The sequence below is a fragment of the Stegodyphus dumicola genome, chromosome X1, assembly GCF_044657685.1.
Source record: "Stegodyphus dumicola isolate Sdum_Otavi_A_Nest chromosome X1, ASM4465768v1".
NCBI lineage: Eukaryota > Metazoa > Arthropoda > Arachnida > Araneae > Eresidae > Stegodyphus > Stegodyphus dumicola.
In genome coordinates, this window is record NC_140780.1 from 159,128,651 (window position 1) to 159,151,432 (window position 22,782).

The 22,782-nt window shown below is 31.5% G+C and overlaps 1 protein-coding gene across 1 annotated transcript; it reads right to left on the reverse strand.

Annotated features, from left to right (window-relative positions):
- On the reverse strand, positions 1 to 21,379 carry LOC118199971 (guanine nucleotide-binding protein subunit gamma-1-like). Its single transcript, XM_035371877.2, has 3 exons — positions 20,981 to 21,379; positions 6,050 to 6,156; positions 1 to 4,033 (listed from the first exon to the last, which is right to left on the reverse strand). Exons 2-3 carry the CDS (start codon positions 6,146 to 6,148, stop codon positions 3,932 to 3,934), a joined length of 201 nt encoding a protein of 66 aa, XP_035227768.1. The 5' UTR covers positions 6,149 to 6,156; positions 20,981 to 21,379; the 3' UTR covers positions 1 to 3,931.
- Between the last annotated feature and the right edge of the window lie 1,403 nt (positions 21,380 to 22,782).

Here is a 22,782-nt window from a genome sequence, read left to right on the forward strand (position 1 = left end):
TAGCTCACAAAAAAATTTATTTATACAATTGGAATATGTACAAATAATACAAACCTGAAAATATGTTTAAAATAGTTTTACTTTAGTATATAAATATGATTAAAATACATTAACTTCAGTTAGATTACTTTAGGCTGGTTTTTTATGATAAATATTAAAATATTTATATGAACTGCAATAATACTGACCTCACAGAAATATATTTCATTAAAATATAAAGAAGAATATAAAAGCAAGTGGTACTGATATAACTTTTATTACATATCATTTATACGCAATAGAATTTAACATATAGGAAAAATTTCATATTTTAATGATGCACATTTTTTCACCCATAAAAGACAAAAATTACAGTAATACATTTCATACAATAAAAACCAAATTTCCCACCAACTTGAATAACTTCATTTTGCTTCTGAAAATAACTTTTATAAAAAGAAACAGAAACTTGATTTTATTCTCAAGTTGCAGATAAATAAAAGTTTTTATGACAGATGAAATACATAAATTAAATTATATTATTAAAAAATTTCTAATTAAGGCACTTTATATAAAGAAATGTAAGGAATTTAGTTGCATAAATATCTTAATACTGTTTAAATAAGATAATAAAAACATCTATTACAGATCTTAAGGAAATCAAACTGAATCAAATATCAATATGCTATTCTATTCTTCAGTTAACTACACATGCTGTGAATGGTCTAGCTTCAGCACAATACTGAAATGAATTATCTACTAAAACCAACCACTGCTATTACATATAAATTTCTCATAGGAATATCTTTATCTTAAGGCTTTTTTATTGGAAAAGTGTAACTTAAAAGTAACAAGTGATATGTATGTACTCTAGTCCTACAAACAATATTTTCAGATGTTTATTGCAACTACTACTATTTTATGCGAATCATTTTTAACTGAAACTTCTTCTGAAATTTACATTCTAACCAATGTGGCTACAGAAAGTTAACCAAAAAAATTCTGAAGAAGCTCCATACGTACATTTTACACATAAATAGATTTTAGCATATAAGATCTAACTAGACACCTACTCAAGAAAATCACACAAAAGTAATTTTCATTTTTGCAGTTTGGCAAGTTATCTTTTGTTATCATAAAAAGATAACATATCAGAAATTCTGATTAAAATGTTAAGAATGTAAAGATACAGTTTAAAAAAAATAGGTTAATTTACCATGAAAAATTAAAGTGCAAAAATCAGTTTTATTCATACCACTTTCATAAATGTATCAAAATAGACATTTGCCTAATACATACAGTACAGAAACTTTTAGCAAATGCATGCTTCATTACAAAATGTAGTAAATGGATTCATTCAAGTGAACACATAATATTTGCGAAAAATTGACATTTTTTAAATAGTAAAAATTAAATAGTAATAGTAAAAAATAGTCTCATATTTTTCATTTAGACAAAACTATTTCATGTTCTTTTACATACTTTTTTTTTAACTGCAAAGACACACTGACAGATGCAGAAAAAAGAATCGGATTTATATAGTAATTAACACTAAATACATTTAAAATAAAATTAACAGTTTGAAAAAAAATGTACATGATATACATAGTATAATTCAATTTTAAAAAGTTATATAGATACTTATTCATCAGCCAAATTACAAAGTTCGTTCACAATTCAAAGTGCCGTATGACTGTAGTTTTCCTCATCTAGATATTTAAAACTCTCAGCAAACATTCTTTACCTTATGTATTTAAAATACATTACAAATTCTTTAATAAACATTACAGAAATAAAAAAAAAGGACAACACTGCTTTCTGATTCTAAAATAATTTATAATACTTTAAAATTTTTCCCAAGAGCTTGAGAAATTAGTTAGAGAAAACATTCTTATACTGCTATTACTTTTAAGTTCAAAGCATTCCATGTATGGAAATTTATGAAGCAAAAAATACAAAAGTTATTAAAAAATATGGAAAAAACTAAGGTGAAAAGAAGTAACCCTAGATCATTAAAACTTCATATGCCCTTTTAAAGACGCTGCCATGCTTCTCAAGGTATCCAGAGAAAGTGAATTTTTTGAAAAAAAAAAATTAAGTATTCCAAATAAGACTACACAGTATTATTACCAATAAATTCCTTTTCATGTACTAAATTTTCAATAAGTAATTTGCATCAATAAATGTATTGCATCATAAAACTTGCAAAAGTTTAGTATCATATTTTCAATTCTTATTTTTTGTACTCTAGAGTAAGTGAGACTTTCAAAATTGGAAAGCCAAATAAAAAACATCATTGTAAAAAAAGGTATAAGATACAAAGTTAAACATGATTTAAAATTTCAGACAAAATTAGAAATTAAAAATAAATGGGTAATAAGTAACAAAAACTTATTAAATCACAACATATTTTCAATTTTATATGAATTTACATCAACTGATCAACAATTAAGAACTAATACAAACCATAGAACTGACGATTTTAAACTACACACTTCTTGCAACAAAATATTTCCCAAAGAGTATGAATATTAAAGAATATCTAAGTGAATACATAAAGAACTATGAAAGAGCCTTCCAACACATTTTTGAACAGGATTACATACATAAAATAATTTCTGATTGATATTATCATTTACTGTCATTTTAGGTTTATGAATAATTTTATTTTTCTAGATCAGCATTAGGAAAATGCAAATATCTCAAACAACAACAAACTGCACAAAATATTTAACACTTTTTCCCACTGTTATTTAATTAATATTGAAGGTTTATGCATAGTGAACAAGCATAAAATTTTGTTAATCTGTAGTAAAAAAAGCATTAAAAGTACACTAAATTATGTATATGAATACCTTAAAATCTCCTTCATAAACTGAATTTGAAAGCCTTACTAATTCATATTAATATTATGATGAAACAATATCTGCTTTGTTACCAATTACTTAATTAGCACAAAGTTAGCTAATTTTCTACAATATATTAACATGATTAAAAGGTGTAAAGAGACATATAACATCATCTATTTATGGTAATAGCCTTTCAAATATTTTTACAAGCAAACTGTTTATACACAGTGTAACAACATCTGTTCATATCAATGCACTTAATTTGTAATTAAAACATTACAAAATCACATCTGAAACAAAAATCTGTATGAAAATATTGTACATGGCACAATTTTAAAAACGCAAAATGTTTTTAAAAGCATTTTAATCAACATGAGCTCTCATTAGTAAAAGCGATCTTATTTAGAAATTAAAAAATACATATATAATTCGAAATATAAATACATCACCCGGCACAGTAATTCTCAAACTATTTATTCCCCATGACGCAGCACTGAATCTTAGAATGAAAACAGCAAATAATGCTTGTATAAATAATATATATATGCGTATTGATATACACATATATATGCAAACACACATACAAAATGGATCACAAACAATACTTATAAAATGAACCAAATCACACATTCTCAAAGCCTGAGAAACGCTGATCCAGAAAATTGCATCAGTTTATTTAATACCAATGACAAATTTTTTACACTTTAAAATACCCCCTTCTTTGTATCTAATCATGAATAATACATACACTAGAATTAGCAAATCTCTCTTTGCATAATGAAGAAGTAAAAAAAAGGATAGCTAAGATAAATTTCAAGTATTCCTCACAAATGATTCAAAATATTGGAATTATTCTATACTTTTCAAAAGAATTATGTATTCTGAACGCTAAGCCAAAATTAGTTATGTAATTTGCTATAAAAGAAATCGGGCAAAATTTGTCGACTGTTACACATATTACATGTATCAAAATAATCTGTTTATATACTACAATTTCTAACTTTTTTCAACTGAAACCCAAGTTTTTATAATATTGACACTTATATACCACAAAGATCTGATGGATATGAAACTTAATTAATTTCAACTGACATGCAGAATAATTATAACAGTGTACATGAACTTTTCTCTCGAAATGGGTTCGCTTTCTGGGAGTGAAAACCAATGAGAATATAATCTTCATTTTCATGCTCTTGAATATATTTCTAAATAATGACAACAAAATATATACATATATAAAATATAAAAAATTACTTTAAATAATTATTTTTATGTATCCATCTTAGAAGAAATAATGACAATTAATCATAACAATAAAAAAGAAAATAACACACAATGAACCAATTGCTTAAAAATGCTATTAAAAATTATTGATTAACAGATTATTCTTGTATTTATTTATCATGATCATTTCCTTAGTTTTCAGAATTTGTCAAATAATGTCATTAACTTTTATAGCTGTCAAATAAAATGCCTCCCCCTTTTTAAGAATGAAGAAAAAGTTTATATTTATCCATGCAGTAACATTTTAAATGGTTAGTGAAATTTCATATGCAGAAAGTTTCAGTCAAAACTGAAATTGGTTTATTACAAATTATTGGCTGAATTAAGCATATTCATTGTATTGCTTTAATAAGGAAGGATCTGCTATCCTTGAATTACATACTAACTGAAAAAAAATACAACTGATTCTGTGCATACAAAAAGAACAATATCAGTCTTAATTAGCCGCTAAATAACTGCAGATAACTGAGGGGGGAAGTATTTAATATGAAATTTTGATTAACAAGGGCAAAAATGTGGCATCATTTTGAAATTTCTGGATATCACCAAAATATAACTAACGCCAAATACATTTTTTAAAACGCCAATTTTCATAGATTTCAAAGCTACTTTTTTAACACTTTGAATTTCTAAACTAACAGAATAACAGGTAAAAACATATACATAACAGTATTAATTTAGACAATATTTTAGCAGCTATAAACTCGCAAGAAAACTGAAAGCTTAAAAAAAACCTTACAACCATTGTTATTTATTACACAGATTAAAATACTGCAGAAGAATATTACACAAAAGACAATAAGTTCATAACAAACACGAGCTTAATTAATTAATATGGTAATCAAAATTCCCCTTTATTTAAAAACATAAAAACTGGAAGAGTTCTTATCAGATTATTTAAGTTACATACTATTAATGCAGAAATTTTCCATATACAGCAGAATTCTGCTAATCTGAGTCTGCTTGATTCACTAACACTATCCATGAAGTAACCATATACTCATTTTTTAAATAAGTAATAAATATTCATTTTTTAATACAAAAAAAAATTCAATTTTCAGAAAATTCAGCATATCAAATTCAATGGCATTTTTTTCGTCATACAAATCTAAACTTTTAAACATAAGTACACAATATTTACAGCATTATTTAGATGAAAATCAAGAAATTTATTTCATAACAGGAGTTTAGTGTTTTTGCTGCCATATTTGGTGCTGTCTTTTCAATATAAACACACTATATCAACCTATGCAAATTTTACCATTTGAATAAATTCCTACTTTTGTGTTTATATTCTGCTGTATTTTAAAATTGATTTCTATTGCATGTGTAAAAAATTTATTGAATCCCAACTATTCATATGTTGAGACGTAACCTAAATACACCTCAAAGCCAATTTATTTAAATTTTGTGCAATGAAGAAGGTTGTTCATATTAACAATGAATGTGAACATATTCTTCATTTGCAAATGCATGGAATATAAAAGCAGCAGCAGCATAGAGTTTCAGTTAAGGGGAACCTTACTGCATGAGCTTTTGCAGGGCATTTTTCATTTTGTTTAATAACACAATAAGGAAAAACATATGTAATTTTATTTGTGGATATTAATTTTTTTCCATAAAATATTCTGATGTAATTTTACAAGTTACTCATTAAAAAAACTCCAATACATTTTCCCCTTGAACTGATACTTTTTTATGTAATTACGTTAAAAAATATATAAATGGTTTTGTAATCAATAAATACTGATTAAGTCATTTCAAAGTATGAGCCTGTTTTCATTAGTCATTTGGGCAAAAATTAGAGAAAAATATAACAAAGATCTAGAAACCACAGTTTTTAGTCCCAAGATGTACATACAGACTATTAGAATTCTACTGTATATTAATATTTCTACATACAATTGTATAATAAAATATATAAATAAAATTCATACTTTCATGTCATCTATAGCTAAAGAAACATTAATTCGCCTAAGAGATGCTTCTCTTCGTAACTGCTCTACAACTTTCCGTTGCTGCTGTAAGCTAGACATTGCCAAATCTGCAAATGTAAGATAAAGATTATTATTATGAATTTTGTACATCTATAGATAATTTCAGTAAAAATAGTTGTGAAACTGATGTATTTTTTCTGTATAATGAAACATGAAAATCTAAAGAAATGATTCTCTACCAGAAAAATAGATTACAGGGGTAAATCTATTTAACACTGACTAAGGGATATCATTAATTTGGTGACATTTTGGTGCAGTCCCTGTACAACTATGATGGCTACAGTAATTGAATGACTAATTGATCATCTATGCAACTGTAACCATATCCGGCCTTCGCCCATGGCTTCCAGTAATTTCCAGAAATACTACAAATATCTCACCGGTGGGAGAACACTACACTGTTGACCATTAAAATTGCAACAACATGAAGAAAAGCAAATACAAAAAAGATATTTATTGTACGTAAACAGTATGGCATGAAGACAAAATGGTTAAATTTGTAAGCAGTTTGGGGGTTTACAGGGGGACGAAATTAGCAGAAACAGCTGCCACCCCTGGCAGCTAAAACGGCTTTTACCTGGTTAGGCATGGAGTTGAACTGGGCTTGGATGACAGAAATGGGAAACTCATTTCATGCTGCTTCAAGTCTATGCCACACTTCATCAACAGTGTCAGCTGGAGAGGGGTGGCAGGCCAGTTTCTCAGCAACCCATGACCAGATGTTTTCAATGAGTGATAGATCTGGAAACCATACAGACCAGCACAGCAATCGAATAAGTATATCGAGGAAGGTCAGAACATTATGTGCAATACGGTCTTGCATTATTTTATTGAAAGATAGCGTTTAGCAGACCTCGAAGATAAGGCATGACCACTAGATTAAGACGTCAGAAATGTAACGATCTGCGTTCAAATTACTGTCGATTCAAACCAGAGATGTGTGTATCATGTACCCAATAGCTGCCCAAACCATCACACCAGGTGCAGGGCCCCTATGCCGACATCGAATCCAAGCAGGAGACTTGCGGTCTCCTCGAAGCCTTCAGATGGTATACAGCCATCAGAATACTGCATGCAGAACCTGGACTAGTCTGAAAAGATGACATTGTGCCACTCCTGTATCCAGCTTTGCCGTCTGGTGCACCAGAGTCTCTGTTTCTATCTATACTGCATTGTAAATTAATTTTTTTCTGACATCAAACCACTACCATAAGAAAATACACTTAAGTCTTGTTATTAAAATTTCATAATGATAATATTACCTGTAAACAGTTGATTCAGTTATTTTATATAAATAATAGTATAAACCTATTTTCCTTTTATATACAAATATTTGTCAAATTTTTTATTAACAATAATCTACCATTTCATAGATGCATTTAGAGATACAAATTCTGAATATGATTTTGATTCAAACTCCATCATCAAAGACTCACAAGATCTCCCCTTAAATAAGATAGATCACATTAAAGCAATAGAAAATTATTATAATCAAGCAATAAAACTACTAAAAACAAAGAAGGGTAAAAGGATAATTATACAGTCAAAAGTCTTTAATCCAGACGTCCACAATCCGGAAAGATCTATAATCTGAACCTCAAAGCTACAAAATTTCTGTGCATTTGCATACCTTTATGCATGCGCATATGCGTTTACCCATGTGCATAATACGTTTACGCATGCGCATTTAATGTATAACGGACAGTATAGGCTAAGCTAAAATTATCTAATTATCTATTTCAGTTAACGTTGCAGATTGCGTTGTTCCTTAATCTTCTAATTGAATCTGGCTTATTATTTTTTGCAGACTGTTAGAGAAATTTTATAAAAGTAAGCTTGAACTTTCGATTATGTCCAAAAGAATTTTCGATTCTGAAGCTGCCAAAGAATCTCCAAAGCGAAAGTATGTTTCAATGTCCATCAAACAAAAAGTGGAATTGCTGCAAAAAATAGATAAAGGCATCATATCCTTTGTTTTTCTAACCATTCCAAAATCTGTTTATCAATTTCACGCTGTTTTCCAGGGGGAAGGGGACATCGCGGCGCTCAATGAACTGGAAGTTGATCTGTCAGCACTATCCTCATCTTCAGGGCAGATGTTTTTATTTTATTCAGCTTATAATTCCTTACTAAATGCAGTATTTCATCTCGATGTACTCCGTCTTTGATATGATTTAAAACAAATTCCTCGTCATTATAAATATCACGAATACACATCAAACGTTTTTGGTTGCAATTTTCTAATTTCAACTATGTGTAATATATGCTTTACACATGCGCGCGTTGAAAGAAATGTTTAATAAAGTAAACAAATAAATATTAAGCTTTTTTTTGTAAATTTTGACACCCTTTAGATCATAATCATCTTTATTTCATAAATTACAGTTTCATATTTTTAATTTTATAATTTCTGCATGCCATCTTACCAGATTTAAATTGATGTTCTATAATCCGGAAAAACCGATAATCCAGAATCGTAGAAGTCCCGACGAGTCCGGATTAAAGACTTTTGACTGTATACCTCTGAAACTTCAGAATATGATCAAAACTATTTTCAACAATTTAAAAAATGTAGTATTGCTCTCTTCAGATAATACGCAACAAGTTGATAATGCAACTCCTTCCAAATTTACATCGAGCAAAAGTAAAGCACCAATGTTAAAGGAAGGTAAATCTATCCAAATATTGCTTGAATGCAAAGTTCAAGAAATATAGACTGAAAGTTATTCTCATACAGGATCATCTGCTTATCAGTATCAAAATCAGTTAGCGAGTGCCCCGGATGTTTCTCTTCCGACAAAATTCAAGAAAACCATACTAGAGAGGTTCAAGACAATTTCCAAGTATCACAGACGAAAAATCATTTCTAAACCGACCTTCCTGCATGCGCCAGGGTTCGTACACATTTCGGCACACAGATATTAAGTACTTTTAAGGACCATTGATGAAAAAATTAAGGCCCTATGAGCAAATGGGAACTGAATAAATTCAATTAAAAATACTAATATTACCTATGGCTGAATTTCACTTTTGTAATGTCATCTTAAAAATAAAATAGATCCCCAAGTAGCATGCATTATTACTAAACATGAATTAACATAATTATTAATAAGTTTGAGGAAAAAATTAACTTTATGCAATTTATCAAGTAGCATTATAATAGTTGGTCATATTTGAAAGAAGGTTAGCTTTACATCGATTTTTTTTATCTCATTTTTTCACATACTTAGTCAGTCTAAAGCAAGGTTTCTTAAACTTTTTTTCAGTCATGACCCCCTTTTAACACCGAGATTTTTTCACGACACCCCCCAGGACCCAATAATATTTTCAAAAAATTTTGTGAGACCCCATAACTATTGTGCAAATCTGACACATGCGAGAGTGAAACTGTCAATTTTTTCCTGTGTATTGTAATATACTATTGCAGTTTTAGGTCATTAACTTTAATTTCTAATTTAAGACACAGAACAATATGAAAATTTTAAATAAGTAACAGATGAAATGACAGCGTTGTATGCAAAGCAAAGAAAATGAACGTTTATATTATAAAAAGGTGTCGACACGGTTTCATTTTTTTCTTTGTCTGCATTGTCTTATCTTTATCTATTTTCAGATACATTGTGTAAAAATATTTGGCAATTGTAAAATTATTACAATAAATTAACTATCAAACCTGCTAAAATTTTTGGCGACCCACAGTTTAAGAAAACCTGGTCTAGAGGTTTAGTAAATAGCAGGTAGATTTTATGTCAAATAATATAGGTTAAAATGAGATGTAAGATCATAATCAGTATGATTCATAACACGCCAAACATGCCTGACACTAACGGACTATTTATTGCTGGACATGTTCAAACACACCGGGAGTTTCTTTGATTGTAGGACCTGTACAGGTGAGTCTTGCCAAGAGATCCATTTCAGATACACATCATGATACACGACACTTTTGATGGCTTCCCACAAAAAGAAACCAAGGCTCGATAAATCCGGTGAGCATGGGGGCCAGGGAACTGGTCCACCCCGCCCAGTCCAACGATGCAGGAATGATCTGTTCAAATAGCTTCGAACATCCAGTCCAAACACATTTAGTGAAACATCACGCAAATTGGGAAGAACCTGCTCCAGAAAGATCAAATAATTTGTGGCATTCAAATGGCCTGTCGGTGTCAAGCATGTTTGGCATCTGATGGTGCAAACCTCGAGCATCTGTTGTAACATTCAAGCTGTCATACACCATTTGTATTCATGTCCAATAAATGTTTCAAATTAATCACTCTTGCTTCTTTTCCCATCTTCTACCTCAGCTACCACTTACCCCTGACATTTCCAGGTATAGGTTCCTATGCAATTCTTAATCCTTATGATGTACCCCACCTCCCCAAGAAGTCTGTCACAACATTTATGGTACAACCTGTATATCCTGAGTACACTTTCGAGACATGAAAAACGCAATTTGAATTTTTCGTCAATCAGCCCAGTAGAATGCAAGATATAGAACTGTCCCCCCTTTTTTTTGCAGTGTACATGCTTGTAATCAATATGTAACAAATTTATAATATCTATGCCATCAACAATATAACATTTCCCGGGGACTACTGTGGTTTAACAGGCAGCAGTGGCCATGCATTAGGCTCTGGGTCTCACCGGTCAGCGTGAGGCACCTGTGCAACTCCTGATTTCACAAGAAGGTATCTCTAGATAATGGTGGACATGGCACTAAATCGATTAACCACAATGGTAGAGGAATGATGCCCACGTCCCCCTTCATTCACTCACTCTATACTACATTGTCTAGGGAAGATGAAGTAATGGTCACCATGCTCATACTTCAGACTGCTGGAAATGTCGACGCACCATATGAGCGGATACTGGGTGTGCTGAAAACACGCCCATTTCCTGACTAATGGTCTGTGATGTGGTTGTGCGGTTTTACAGGGCAGACCTCACAATATGTCTGTCCTCTCGGACATTAGTCATGAGAAAGCATTGAGATTCTGAATGCCATTCAGTATGACCCTCAGCAGCCCATTGATTCCATATTTGCATGACAGAGGTTGGATGTCAACCAGTGAGACAGCAATATCACAGAACAATAATCCACACTCTCAATAGGCAATGATCCTGCCTCTATCAAATTCTGACACTTACTGGTAAGCATTTCTTCTTAGTATTTGAGACATAACATGATATTCTGAGCAAACCCCGACCTTACAAAACGCTTTCCAAATGAAAAATCCACTATGCGACTTTTCTTTTATGCAGTGCTTCAGAGTTCATTTCTGTAGGCGATGGTGCAGTCGCAAAAGCATACTTTGCTTTAAATAAATGCCAGGACTAATAAAATGAAACTAATCTTTATTTCATGACTTTAAATAAAATAAGCTAGGCTTTAACACTAGCCAACATTAAAAAAAAAAATTTTATAAAATTCACACTTCAATTCTATGATATAGACACAATACTTATTGTTCTTAATTACTTAAACAATTAAAACTTTTTCAAGTCCATAGTACTTGGAGCTTTCGTAAATAAGTCCGCATTATTTAACTTGGTGGGGATGAATTTGAGGTCAAACACCCCATCATTCACTAGTCTTCTAATAAAGTGATATCATACGTTAATGTGCTCACTCCAACTGCTTTCTATTGGTGATCTAGAAAATCAATGGCAGATTTGTTATTATGAAATAGTTTACATTCTTTCAAACTGAACTTCAAAACTTCATCTCGTAAGATGTTTTCCGTCCACATCAATTCCTTTTCTGCTTTCGATAAACCGATATACTCTGTATCCATGGTGGATAAACTTACACATTTCTGTTTGAATGTTTTCCAAATTACCAGTACTTTATCCAAATACAATATGAATCCACCCATGCACATACAGTCATCCCTGTTACTTGCATAATCAGCATCTGAATAACAATATACATTTAATGTTTAATATTCAATAAGTTTAATGATTTAGTACTACTGAGATAACCAAGCAATTTTGACAATGCTTCCCAATGCCCAATTCCAGGATTCTCCCGAAATTGTGATGAGATATTTACTGCATATGTGATATTGGGCCTTGTTCTATTAACTAAAAAAACTAAATATCCCAATAGATTTCTAAAACATAATTTTTACATTTCAGCAATTTCTGCACTTGTAGAGAGAGTCTAATTTTTTTTAGAATAGTGCCTTTAGCTATGGGGAGAGAAGTTATTGATATATGAAAATGTTTAAATTTTTCAAAAATTTCTTTCATATATTTTTGCTGATGCATGAAAGTGCCCTTGTCATTTTCTAAAAATTCGATTCCAAGTACTTCTAGTTCTGCCTAATACTTTAAGACTGAAAAACTTACCCAACTGTAAGAATCTATACACTGATGATCTTTACTAAAAATTACAATATCATCTACATATAATAAGAGAATTACATTAGAATTACACCATACAATTTTCTTAAAATCTAGATTTCCTAAAGTATTTTCAAATTCACAAAACCATTAATGTCCGCTTTGATGCAGACCGTAAATGACCCTGTGTAATAAGCACCCTTAAGTTACCTTTATGACACACCATGTTCTACATATGCACGAAACATCCAAGAGCTTCCGCCCACAATGCTTTTCCCATTTTAATATATAATGTTAAATTATATTTAAAGTAATTATATTAAAATTATAATATTATATTTAAAGTATAGCGTTCACTGCATCTAATGCCGCTTGGTTAAAATGTTAACATACACACCGTTCTCTTCTGGCGTGTATGCGTTTGTACGTTCAATACTAATTCCGTTTTCGGCTAAATACCCTTCGTCTTGCTTGTTACAGAATTCCCCACTGTTATCCGTGCATATACTAATTAATTTTCTATTTGTCAATTTCTCTATTTGCCTATGATAGTTCTCAAAGTTAACCAATGATTCATTTTTATTTTTCATGCAATATACTGTTACTAATCTACTGTACCCATCTACAACAGCAAGGAAATATTTATTCTCACCTTTAGAAGGAACTGGGAGAGGGCCACAAATGTCAAACTAAACCAACTGCAAGGTTTTTTTAATCTCTTAGGAATAGTTTTATAAGTTATTCTACTAGATTTAGAAATAATACAAGGTTCGCACTTCACCATTTGTTTTTTGATTTCTGGTAAACCTTTCACATTTTGGTTTTTACTAGCATTCTGTATATAATCAAAATTTGCATGACAATATCTTATATGCCATAGCTTCGCACTATCTACTTTATTCCACTTTCTATACCGTAACCAGCTTCCTTTCTATCTGTTGCATACCTAAGTGGTTTTACCTGATAGAGTCCCTCATATCGTTTTGCGTAATATAACCTTTCCCAATTATTAAAATATATCCATATCTTTCCATTTGAATCTATAAGATGGGCACCTGCCTTTTCTAACCTTGCTCCCAATAGTAAATTTCTTCTTAGATTTGGATTATACAACATATTTTCTAACTCAATCCAATCTATTTAGTTGCCTACTTTTACAGCAAATTTGACAGTACCCTTTCCTAGTACTTTACTTTCACAATTTCCTACAGATAGACACATACTTATAGCATCCATTTCCTCAAAGTTTATCATTAAATTCTTGTTATTCCAGAAATGAGTTGTAGCAGCTGTATCTATGGCCCAATTAAATTTATCCGAGTTACCTCCTTTATCTGTAGTTGTCACATAATTTTCTACTAACATTAACTCTATCTTTAAGCTGCCCATTTTTATAGTCCACTTTGAACTTTGATTTTTATTTAAATTTTCTTTACACTGAGCGATTAAGTGTCCACTTTTACGACATCTATAACAAGGTTCTTTCTACATATTCCCCACATTTTTCTTAAGGCCTGTCTACACGAAGCAATTTTCTCGGCCGACTTTTTCGTAGAGCAACAATTTTAAGGATTTGCGCATGCGCCAAAAAATCGATCATATTCTGTGCCACGACTTCAGAACTGGTGTTCACTGCTCACTAGCGTACGATAAAATCGGAGTCTCTAGCCAATAATATTGCTTTGAGTGATCCCGTGCTTTTCTCCTCATTTGGAATAATAAACATGGCTGCATTTTGTTGGAGCGAAAACTCAAATTTTTCAACTAATAGATTTCTATAGAGAAAATGTTGTGTTGTGGGATACACATAATGTAAATTTTAAAAATAAAAAATTAAGTGATTTCCTTATTTTGGTAAGATTTGTCTTCCTCATTACTTTATATATTCAAATATTTTCTATTCGGAGAAAAAATTATTTTAACTCCCCCAAGAAAAGTTCCAAAAACTATTAATGATGCCATGTCATGGGTACTAGACGAAAATACTCAGAAACTCCTTGAAACTGTGGTCACACTTATTGAAAAAATTCAGAAAGCAAAATCTCCAATCGAGAATAAAGCAGCACAGAGGCTCATTGACTTCGCCGAAAATGGGAGTTAATCAGGTGACGAAGTACATAGCTTTTCCGACACCTCATATACGAGCGATCATAACCGAGTGGTAATGAGCAGAGCCAGTTTTCTCCATACATCAAGATCATGGGCTTGATCCCCCCACCTTAATTTTGGACTTTCTGCGAATGCAAGGACCTTTTTAATATCGTTTCTCCATCACTAAATTCAAACTGAATGACATACTTGAAGTTACTTTTTATTTTTTCGCCTATGGTTGTGATGTTTATTGAATTTTAAACCCTTTTTTTTTTAATTTTTTGAATGGCCGTTGGCAAGTGTTTTAGATCTACTGGTAAAAACTTTAGTAGCTGCGTAGCAGCTCAAAAGAAAGTTACAAGTCAAAAACTCAGTTTTATGTTAATCGAGTTTTGCGAAAACAAATTACAGCCTAATTTAATACAATATTGCTAAATTTTATTAGCTGATTAACTGATAGAGTCATATGATAATAGTTTTCAGACTGTATTAATTATTTAACTATGCTGATATTAGCTTTTTAATGTTCAATAAATATACTACTTAAGACTTTGCACCTTTATGATATTTCTTATTTGAATTTTTTGCACTGAAATTACACTGTTGCTTTGTAATGTAGTAATCTTCATTCTTTATTACTATTTTTTACTCATACTGGTTTGATATTCATGACAGTATTGTCTATTTATTCATTAATAAAGCTTTTGATTTAAAGCACAGTTACTTATTTTTTCTGAAACATGGTTATTTTATTATTTATTTAGGAATGCCAGAAAATGAAATTTTAAAATAAACAAAACAAAAAAAAGGAGTAATCTGTGTACTCAGTACACAAACGAAAAGGTTTTTTTTTTTTTTTTTTTTTTTTTTTTTAAATTTATTTTGCTGCAAACTAAATTTAGCAAAAAATCAAAAATCCTGCAGCAGCATCCGCAAATACTTTCTGAATTCTACCGTGACTTCAATACGCAACTCTCGAAGCAGGGTATTACGAAGGCACCATGAATTCCTCGTCGTCTGACCCAATTTCTGGTCCAAACGCATTTTCTTTTTTTTCCCTTCTGTAGTAGTATCCAAGTTCAAAATTGTAGCTGTATCTATAGTAACAATTTAAAGTAAAATAGTCATCCATTATTTTGACTATTTGACAATACCGTAAGCTTTGTTTACAAATCATAGACAGTGTGACGCTGTAGAGGGCGGGAACACTTCCTTTCACAATAATTGGCTGAGTGAATTCCAGTACTAATGAGAAAATCGTTCTGTGTGGACAGGCAAGCTATCTCAGATACTGTCAGCCAGCTAAGTCGGGCGAGAAAATCGCTACATGTAGATGGGCCTTTACATTTAGTTTTACTTTCAACATGACTATTTTTCTAGCCATTAGTGCTATTAGTATTAAATATGCTTACCTTGCCGTCTTCTAAATCTGCTTGTACCTGGCTAAGCCGACTTTCTTCCCTTACCAGTTCAGCAATTTTTTCCAGCGTAAAATCCTCATCCTTCCACCTATAAATCAATTGCACAATTCCAGAGTATTTCTGGGGTAACCTCCAAATTGCTTGAAACCCTTTAAAACGATCTGCTGTGTTCAGCTTCAACCAGTTTCTTTGCAGTCATTTTTATCCTTGCGGTGAATAGCCCAATTTCTTCATCAGGTGCATATCTGATGTTGAAAAATTCCTCTAGAAGCTGGATTATTCTGGCTCTTGTTTTTGATTCCAACTGCTTCTGTAGAACCTCCCATGCTTCTTTGCCACTTGAACATTCTTGTATTGATGGCTTGAACTCAGTTTTATTCCATAATATAAGTAGTGAAAGCTCTATTTTCTCTCAAAGTGAAATCCTGCTTGTCACGCCTTGCTGCAGTTTTATCCAATACTTCTTCTTTACCTTCTATCAAGTTCCAACAATTTCTGTCTAGCAACAGCATCTTGATATAGATTTTTCATTGGTCCCAGTTGTCATGGTTCAATAACTCAAACCCTTCTGTTAGTTAGGACATCTTTAGGTTCACGTAAGCACAACCGCTTGAACCAACTTCTAAACACTTCAAATTGTTTTTGCAGATAACGGCCCTCTTCGCTTGCATTCCTTCAAAGCTGAGCTGGACCCATAACCTGTTGGCGTTAGTGAAGTCGCAAAAGCATATTTTGCTTTAAATAAATGCCGGGACTAGTAAAATAAAACTAATCTTTATTTTATGACTTTAAATGAAATAAGCTAAACTTTAACAATAGCCTGTACATTTAAAAACAACAAAAGGGAAAAGAAAAACTAGCAAACAAAACAGAAAAGAAAAAAAAATATATTTTAAATATTTTAAAAAAGAGAAGAGTGATAGGTAATTCATGTAAGTTTTACAAAGATTCTGTGATAGACTAACAACATATACAACATACACAAGATTTTGTTTGTTTGCACTGCAATTTTTGGTGCAAAACCTTACATTTGTTATCTGCACTAAATTAATGGTTGAAGTGATACGGTTAAAGTAAACAGTTTCCAGGAATTCAGTAATCTAAGAAGTAATGGAGAATCAAGAACAAAATGGCAAGATAATTTAAAAGCAAAAAGAGAAACTAAGCAAAAATGGCATCACCCGTTACTAGATCGGAAGTTAATACAGTACAAAGTCCGTAATCCGGAATAATTTATAATCCGGACCTCAAAGCCACAAACTTTTTTTAATTGTATACTTTGCACATGCGCGTTGGGAGGATGTGTTTCCAGATACGTTAAAAAATGCTTGGTATAATTTATGCCCAGCTACCATATTTCATGGCGAGGATGATGAAGATGATAGCAGCGAATTTGAAAGTTTTCGGATATCGCAAACTAAAAGTGAAATTTTCCAGTTATTGGATTTTGTAAAGAAATGTGGAAAGCAGTAATAAATGAAGAAGTTTTCATTGCAATGACAGAAGTTTTTCATTGCAACGACAATGTTCCAATCCTCAATCAATTAACGGATGGAGAACTCTGCAGTACGATTCTAAATTCAGAAAATACCACTTCCAATAGTGAAGAAAGTGACAGAGAGGTTATTGAAAACGAAAAAATTTCGATTGACAAATTAGTCGGTATTCTCGACACAGCAATTACATGACTTGAACAGTGGAACTTTGTAACTGAACAAGAAATTATGTCTGTTTATAGAATTAAAGAGAAAGTATTAGCACAAAAAACGAAGCAACTTAAACATTTTACATTGAAAGAAATGTCTAATAAAGTAAACAAATAAATACACTACAAAGTCTGTAATCCGGACGTCCATTATCCAGAATAATCTATAATCTGAACCTCAAAGCCACAAACTTTTTTTTTTTTTGTATGCTTTACGAATGTGTGTTTAATGTTTGCGCATGCGCATTTAGCACAAAAAACGAAGCAACTTAAAAAACTTGCATTGAAAGAAATGTTTAATAAAGTAAACAAATAAATATTAAGCTTTTTTTTTTATAAATTTTGATACCCTTTAGATTATAATTGTTCTTTATTTCATAAATTACAGTTTCATGTTTCTAATTGTATAATTTCTGCATGCCATCTTACCAGATTTAAATTGATGATCTAGAATCCGGAAAAACCCTTAATCCGGAGTCACCCAAGTCCCAACAAGTCCGGATTACGGACTTTGTACTGTATTAAGCTTAATTAAAATAGCACTAAATATAATCTTTTGGCCTATGAGTTTCATTAACAAAATCTATTTTTAACATATGAAATAAAAATTTTTGTTGAACTTTTCCTCGTCAACATTTCTTAAGAGTATTTAAAAATCTACAATCATCGGCAAGCGTAAAAGGTTGCCACTCTTGTTATTCAATTACTAATATAAAAAAAAGTTTAGACATCACTGCATGAGTTATTACTGAAGCTGTCATGTATTGATAAACATGCGGTGATGAAAGCAAAATGTAATAAATAATGGCTCGCCAGGTTGGCATGGGGGATATAAAATAGGTGTATGTTTCAGTCTGAGGTATATACCAAGCAGACATTCAGCTACAGAGTGAAATTATTAATCTCACAAATTTATGCTTACATGTTTGCTTTCCCATAACGAGTTATTTTAATGCCTAAGTGAAATTAAAAATCGAAATTTAAGTTAAATTAAGAATCGTAAAGCATACAAAAAAAAAAAAAAAATTTTTGTGGCTTCGAGGTCCAGATTTTAGATCATTCCGGAAAATGGACGTCTGGATTTTGGAATCTGTACTGTACAATGCAGGTCCAAGTGCATTTCTGAATAAAAAGTTCAGCGGACACTGTTGGATATGAGACTGCTCAGCAGATGTTCCACTCATGTACCTCTATTGACCGAGCAACATTGTCAACTATGCCTATAGTGGGCCCGGGAACATCGAAACTGGACCATGGACAAGTGGAAGACAGTTACCTGCTCGATAGAATCACGATTTCGCATTCCTCAAGTCAATGGTTTTGTCAGGGTAAACCATCTTATAGACAAACAGTTACTCTACTCCCTTCCTGTACAGCAGGTCATACACAGATGAGTGGTAGCAGTACCTCTAACTCACCAAGATCTTCACCTATAGAGCACATTTGGAATATCAAGGAGCAGCAGCTCAGAGCTCCACAACCATAATGTCAAAATATCTTGTTTGTGTGCGACTGCTGTTTAGACATTTGGTATAACCTGATTCCAATCATCAACCAGGATCTTGTGACATCCATGCCAAGGAAAGTTACAGCTGTTTTCCAGGCTAAAAGTCGCGCAACACGTTTTTTTGAGTAGATGTAATAGTGTTTTGGCTCTTTACTGTATATATAGATCTGCATCTACAACAACAGCTGCTTTCTTAAAAGACCAATAATTATTTTATTTTTAGCTTATAATTATTCCTTAAATTATTTACTCCTTTGGTTAGTTTCCAACAATTTACCAGTTTTCACTAAAATATATTACTTAAAATTTATCTGTAACAAATACTGAAAATTTTCAGTATCAGTTACCAAACATAAAATGAAGCTACAAAAAACTAAGATCAGGACTGGCACAAACTCCTATACAGCTGAAACGCATTCCCATTTTTCCCAGTTTTTGACTGAAATCTTAACTCCAATCAAAGTGTGTGCAAGAGCCCAAATAAAACTACATCCCTAATAAGAACCTAATGGCCCTAATAAGAACACGTGGATTTTATTGTATAGCCAAATCCTAATATTAACAGATATTCCAATTATTACAGCTAGTATCTAATAAAATTCATATTGATACTACATACTAAATGTAAACCTCGCTTTAGAAAGAGAAAATATGCAGGAAAATTAGAGCACCTGAGAATGATCCCCTCTTGTCAAAATATTAGCCCTTCAGGAAGACAACATTTTATTAGCTGTATTCATCTGCTCAAAGCTCAGGCTGTACTCATTTGGAGAAAAAGCTTTAAATGGATTAAAAGCTAAATAATGATGTAATTTTCTCTAACTGTGAAGACTACTGTTCAAAAAAGTACTTACTTTTATTCCATGCTCAAATTTCTTTTATAATTTCATTTGATTTTGATAATACTTACCTTTAATTAAACATCATAAATTATTTTATTTTTGTACACGACTCCTGACAATCTTATAAGGGATTTACTTTAAAAAATTGTGTCCTGATTGAGATTCAACAAGAATGAAAATTAGCACTAAACATATAGAGATATACCTAAAAGCTCACAGAAATTGAAATAATGACTGGTAGAAGAAATATTTTTAAAATAATTCAGAAATTTCCTGACTTACATTGCACATATACCTTTACACATTTTACAAATAAAAGAATTCCACACACATTTCAAAAGGTTTAGCATAAAAAGTATTAGGTAGCATTTTTTTAAGTTTATTCATTTTGATGCATTCTAAGTTTCATAACTCCACCTAGTTTCCAGAAAAATGTTTTCATTTCTAAAATTTTATTTTATTTCAGAATATGTTGCTAGGGGGTAGGAGGTTCAGTAAAAAAAATTTTAACTAAGTTTGCCTTGCAAAGCTATTGGAACATTCTTATAAATATCAATGGAATATACTCATGATATTACAAAAAACGATACCTCGCAACTATGCTTATATCTAAACATATTACAAACGTTATGCTTTGTCTAAAACTATCGATAAGTTTCAATACTCAAACGCCTACAAACACGAAGCTCATAAACTCGGATTCATAACAGGATAATAATAAAGGATATTTTCTACATCCATTTCATAATTCTTAATGACATACAATCAATTGGCAACGTCTCATAATACTAGATAACCTGCAGCAAAATAATCTACAATCCAGATCTTCCCAAAATTTAACAAACAACTGAACCAATTACTATTAAAAAGGCATTATAAAGTATGGAAAAAATATGAATCCTTAACTTGGAATATAATTTAATATTACACACATATTATAAATTTCCATGAATAACTTACTTCAAATAAAGAGGGGTCTTTTCTTCCTGAAATATTATTTCTTTTTATTAAATGTAACTCCTCCCTTTCTCTCCAGGACGTTCAATTTTTGTATGCTTCCTATTTCAATAAAACAACGAAACTGAATTTAGTCAGATTGCGAAAAGTTTCCTTCCCCGGATCGCAGCAGGTGTTACAGAACAGTCTGCTTTAACGTTGCGTACGTGTGCGGCAAAATCACTTGAATAACAAGAACTAAAATTCCCTGTGTAGAACCTAAATTTCCCTTTTCCCAACTAAATGCTCCCTAAAGTTACCACAAAGTTTGTCGCCCACCCCCTCCTACCATACTACTCCTCTTCCTCCTTCTTCCAGATGCTTATGCGAAGTCGAGTAAAAAGTGTTTCAACATCTTTAACCAACATCTTCTGACATCCTATTCTAACCTCCTTGTCTTTGACACTCGAGAATAAAATACGATCTGTGTGTGTGTGAGACCAGGGATAAATAGAAGGGCTAGCTCATTTCTTTATTCGACTCCTCGCCGACGCGAGCCTAATGGAGGAACGTAACAGGCAATAATCTGACGTCACTGTGATGCCACCTGTCCTGATTTCCCGCGTTTAAAACAGTAGTTTCATTGAGCTGCGAGACGATTTTCTAGAGTTTACATATCCCAAATTAATTTTAATAATGTATATATATCTGTTTTCTAATAATGTATATATTTAAAATAATTTATATATATGTAATTTTAGTCAGTTTTTATTTTAAATTCTATATTGTAAAGTATCGTTTACGTAATATGGCTTTTTGCGCTGCAGTAACGTGCCGTAGCACTTACAGAAGTATGAAAGGATGAGATATTTTATTTCATGGGACCAAAGGATCCAAATGAGAGTTTGCTTTTGAGAAAGAATGGATACACAAATGTCAAAGAAAAGATTCTATTAATGTGAAGAGCGGAAAAATCTGCAGCGAACATTTTCTATGCAGTGTTTATGAAGATGATATGAAAAGTCGCTTGTTTGGATAGCCACAAAAAGAAACTGTTGAAAGGGAATGCTGTGCCGAAAGTAAATTATGATGACAATAATAAATCGAAATTGATTATGACAATAATAAATCAAATTTTAATGATTTTGAAATAAAACTCACAAATGAAAATGTAGATCATCCCGAATGTTTAAGGATAAACAAGAATGCATTGATAATTTGAAGAACAAAATAATATCCTTAGAAAATTGTATTAAATTGTATTAAAGTATTGAAAAATAGAGAAAAGAAAAATTTTAGAATGTTTGTTCAGCGACAAAGAAGGTGGACGACATCTATACAGAAATTGGTATCAGAAATTAAAATCTCAAATAGAGAAATTTGGGGGGGAGCACAAATCGGAAAATTTGGAAAAATGTCTAAAGCCTATTTTTATAAAGACGCAGATTAATGCATTACTGAAAAAGAAGAAAGAAATCAGGTGGACTAGTGAAAATATTTCACGTTGCATTGTCATAAGAGCTCTGTTATCTTAAAGCTATGATTTTTGGAAAGAAAAAAATTGGAATATCTTTACCTAGTATTATCAAATTAAAGAAATGGTGTTTATTTTATTTTTTAGTGTTTTCTAAATTTTAGTGTAGTCCAAGAATTCAAAGTAATGTTCTTACTCTAAAGAAGGAAAGAGGTGAATATTTGTATTCTGTAGAAAAAATATGCGTTCTCAATTTCGACGAAATGCATATAGATTGAAAACTCTGCTATGACTCTAAACTGGACTAAGTTGGTTCTTTTCAAAATGTGCAGTTCGTTTTAATCAGAGGTCT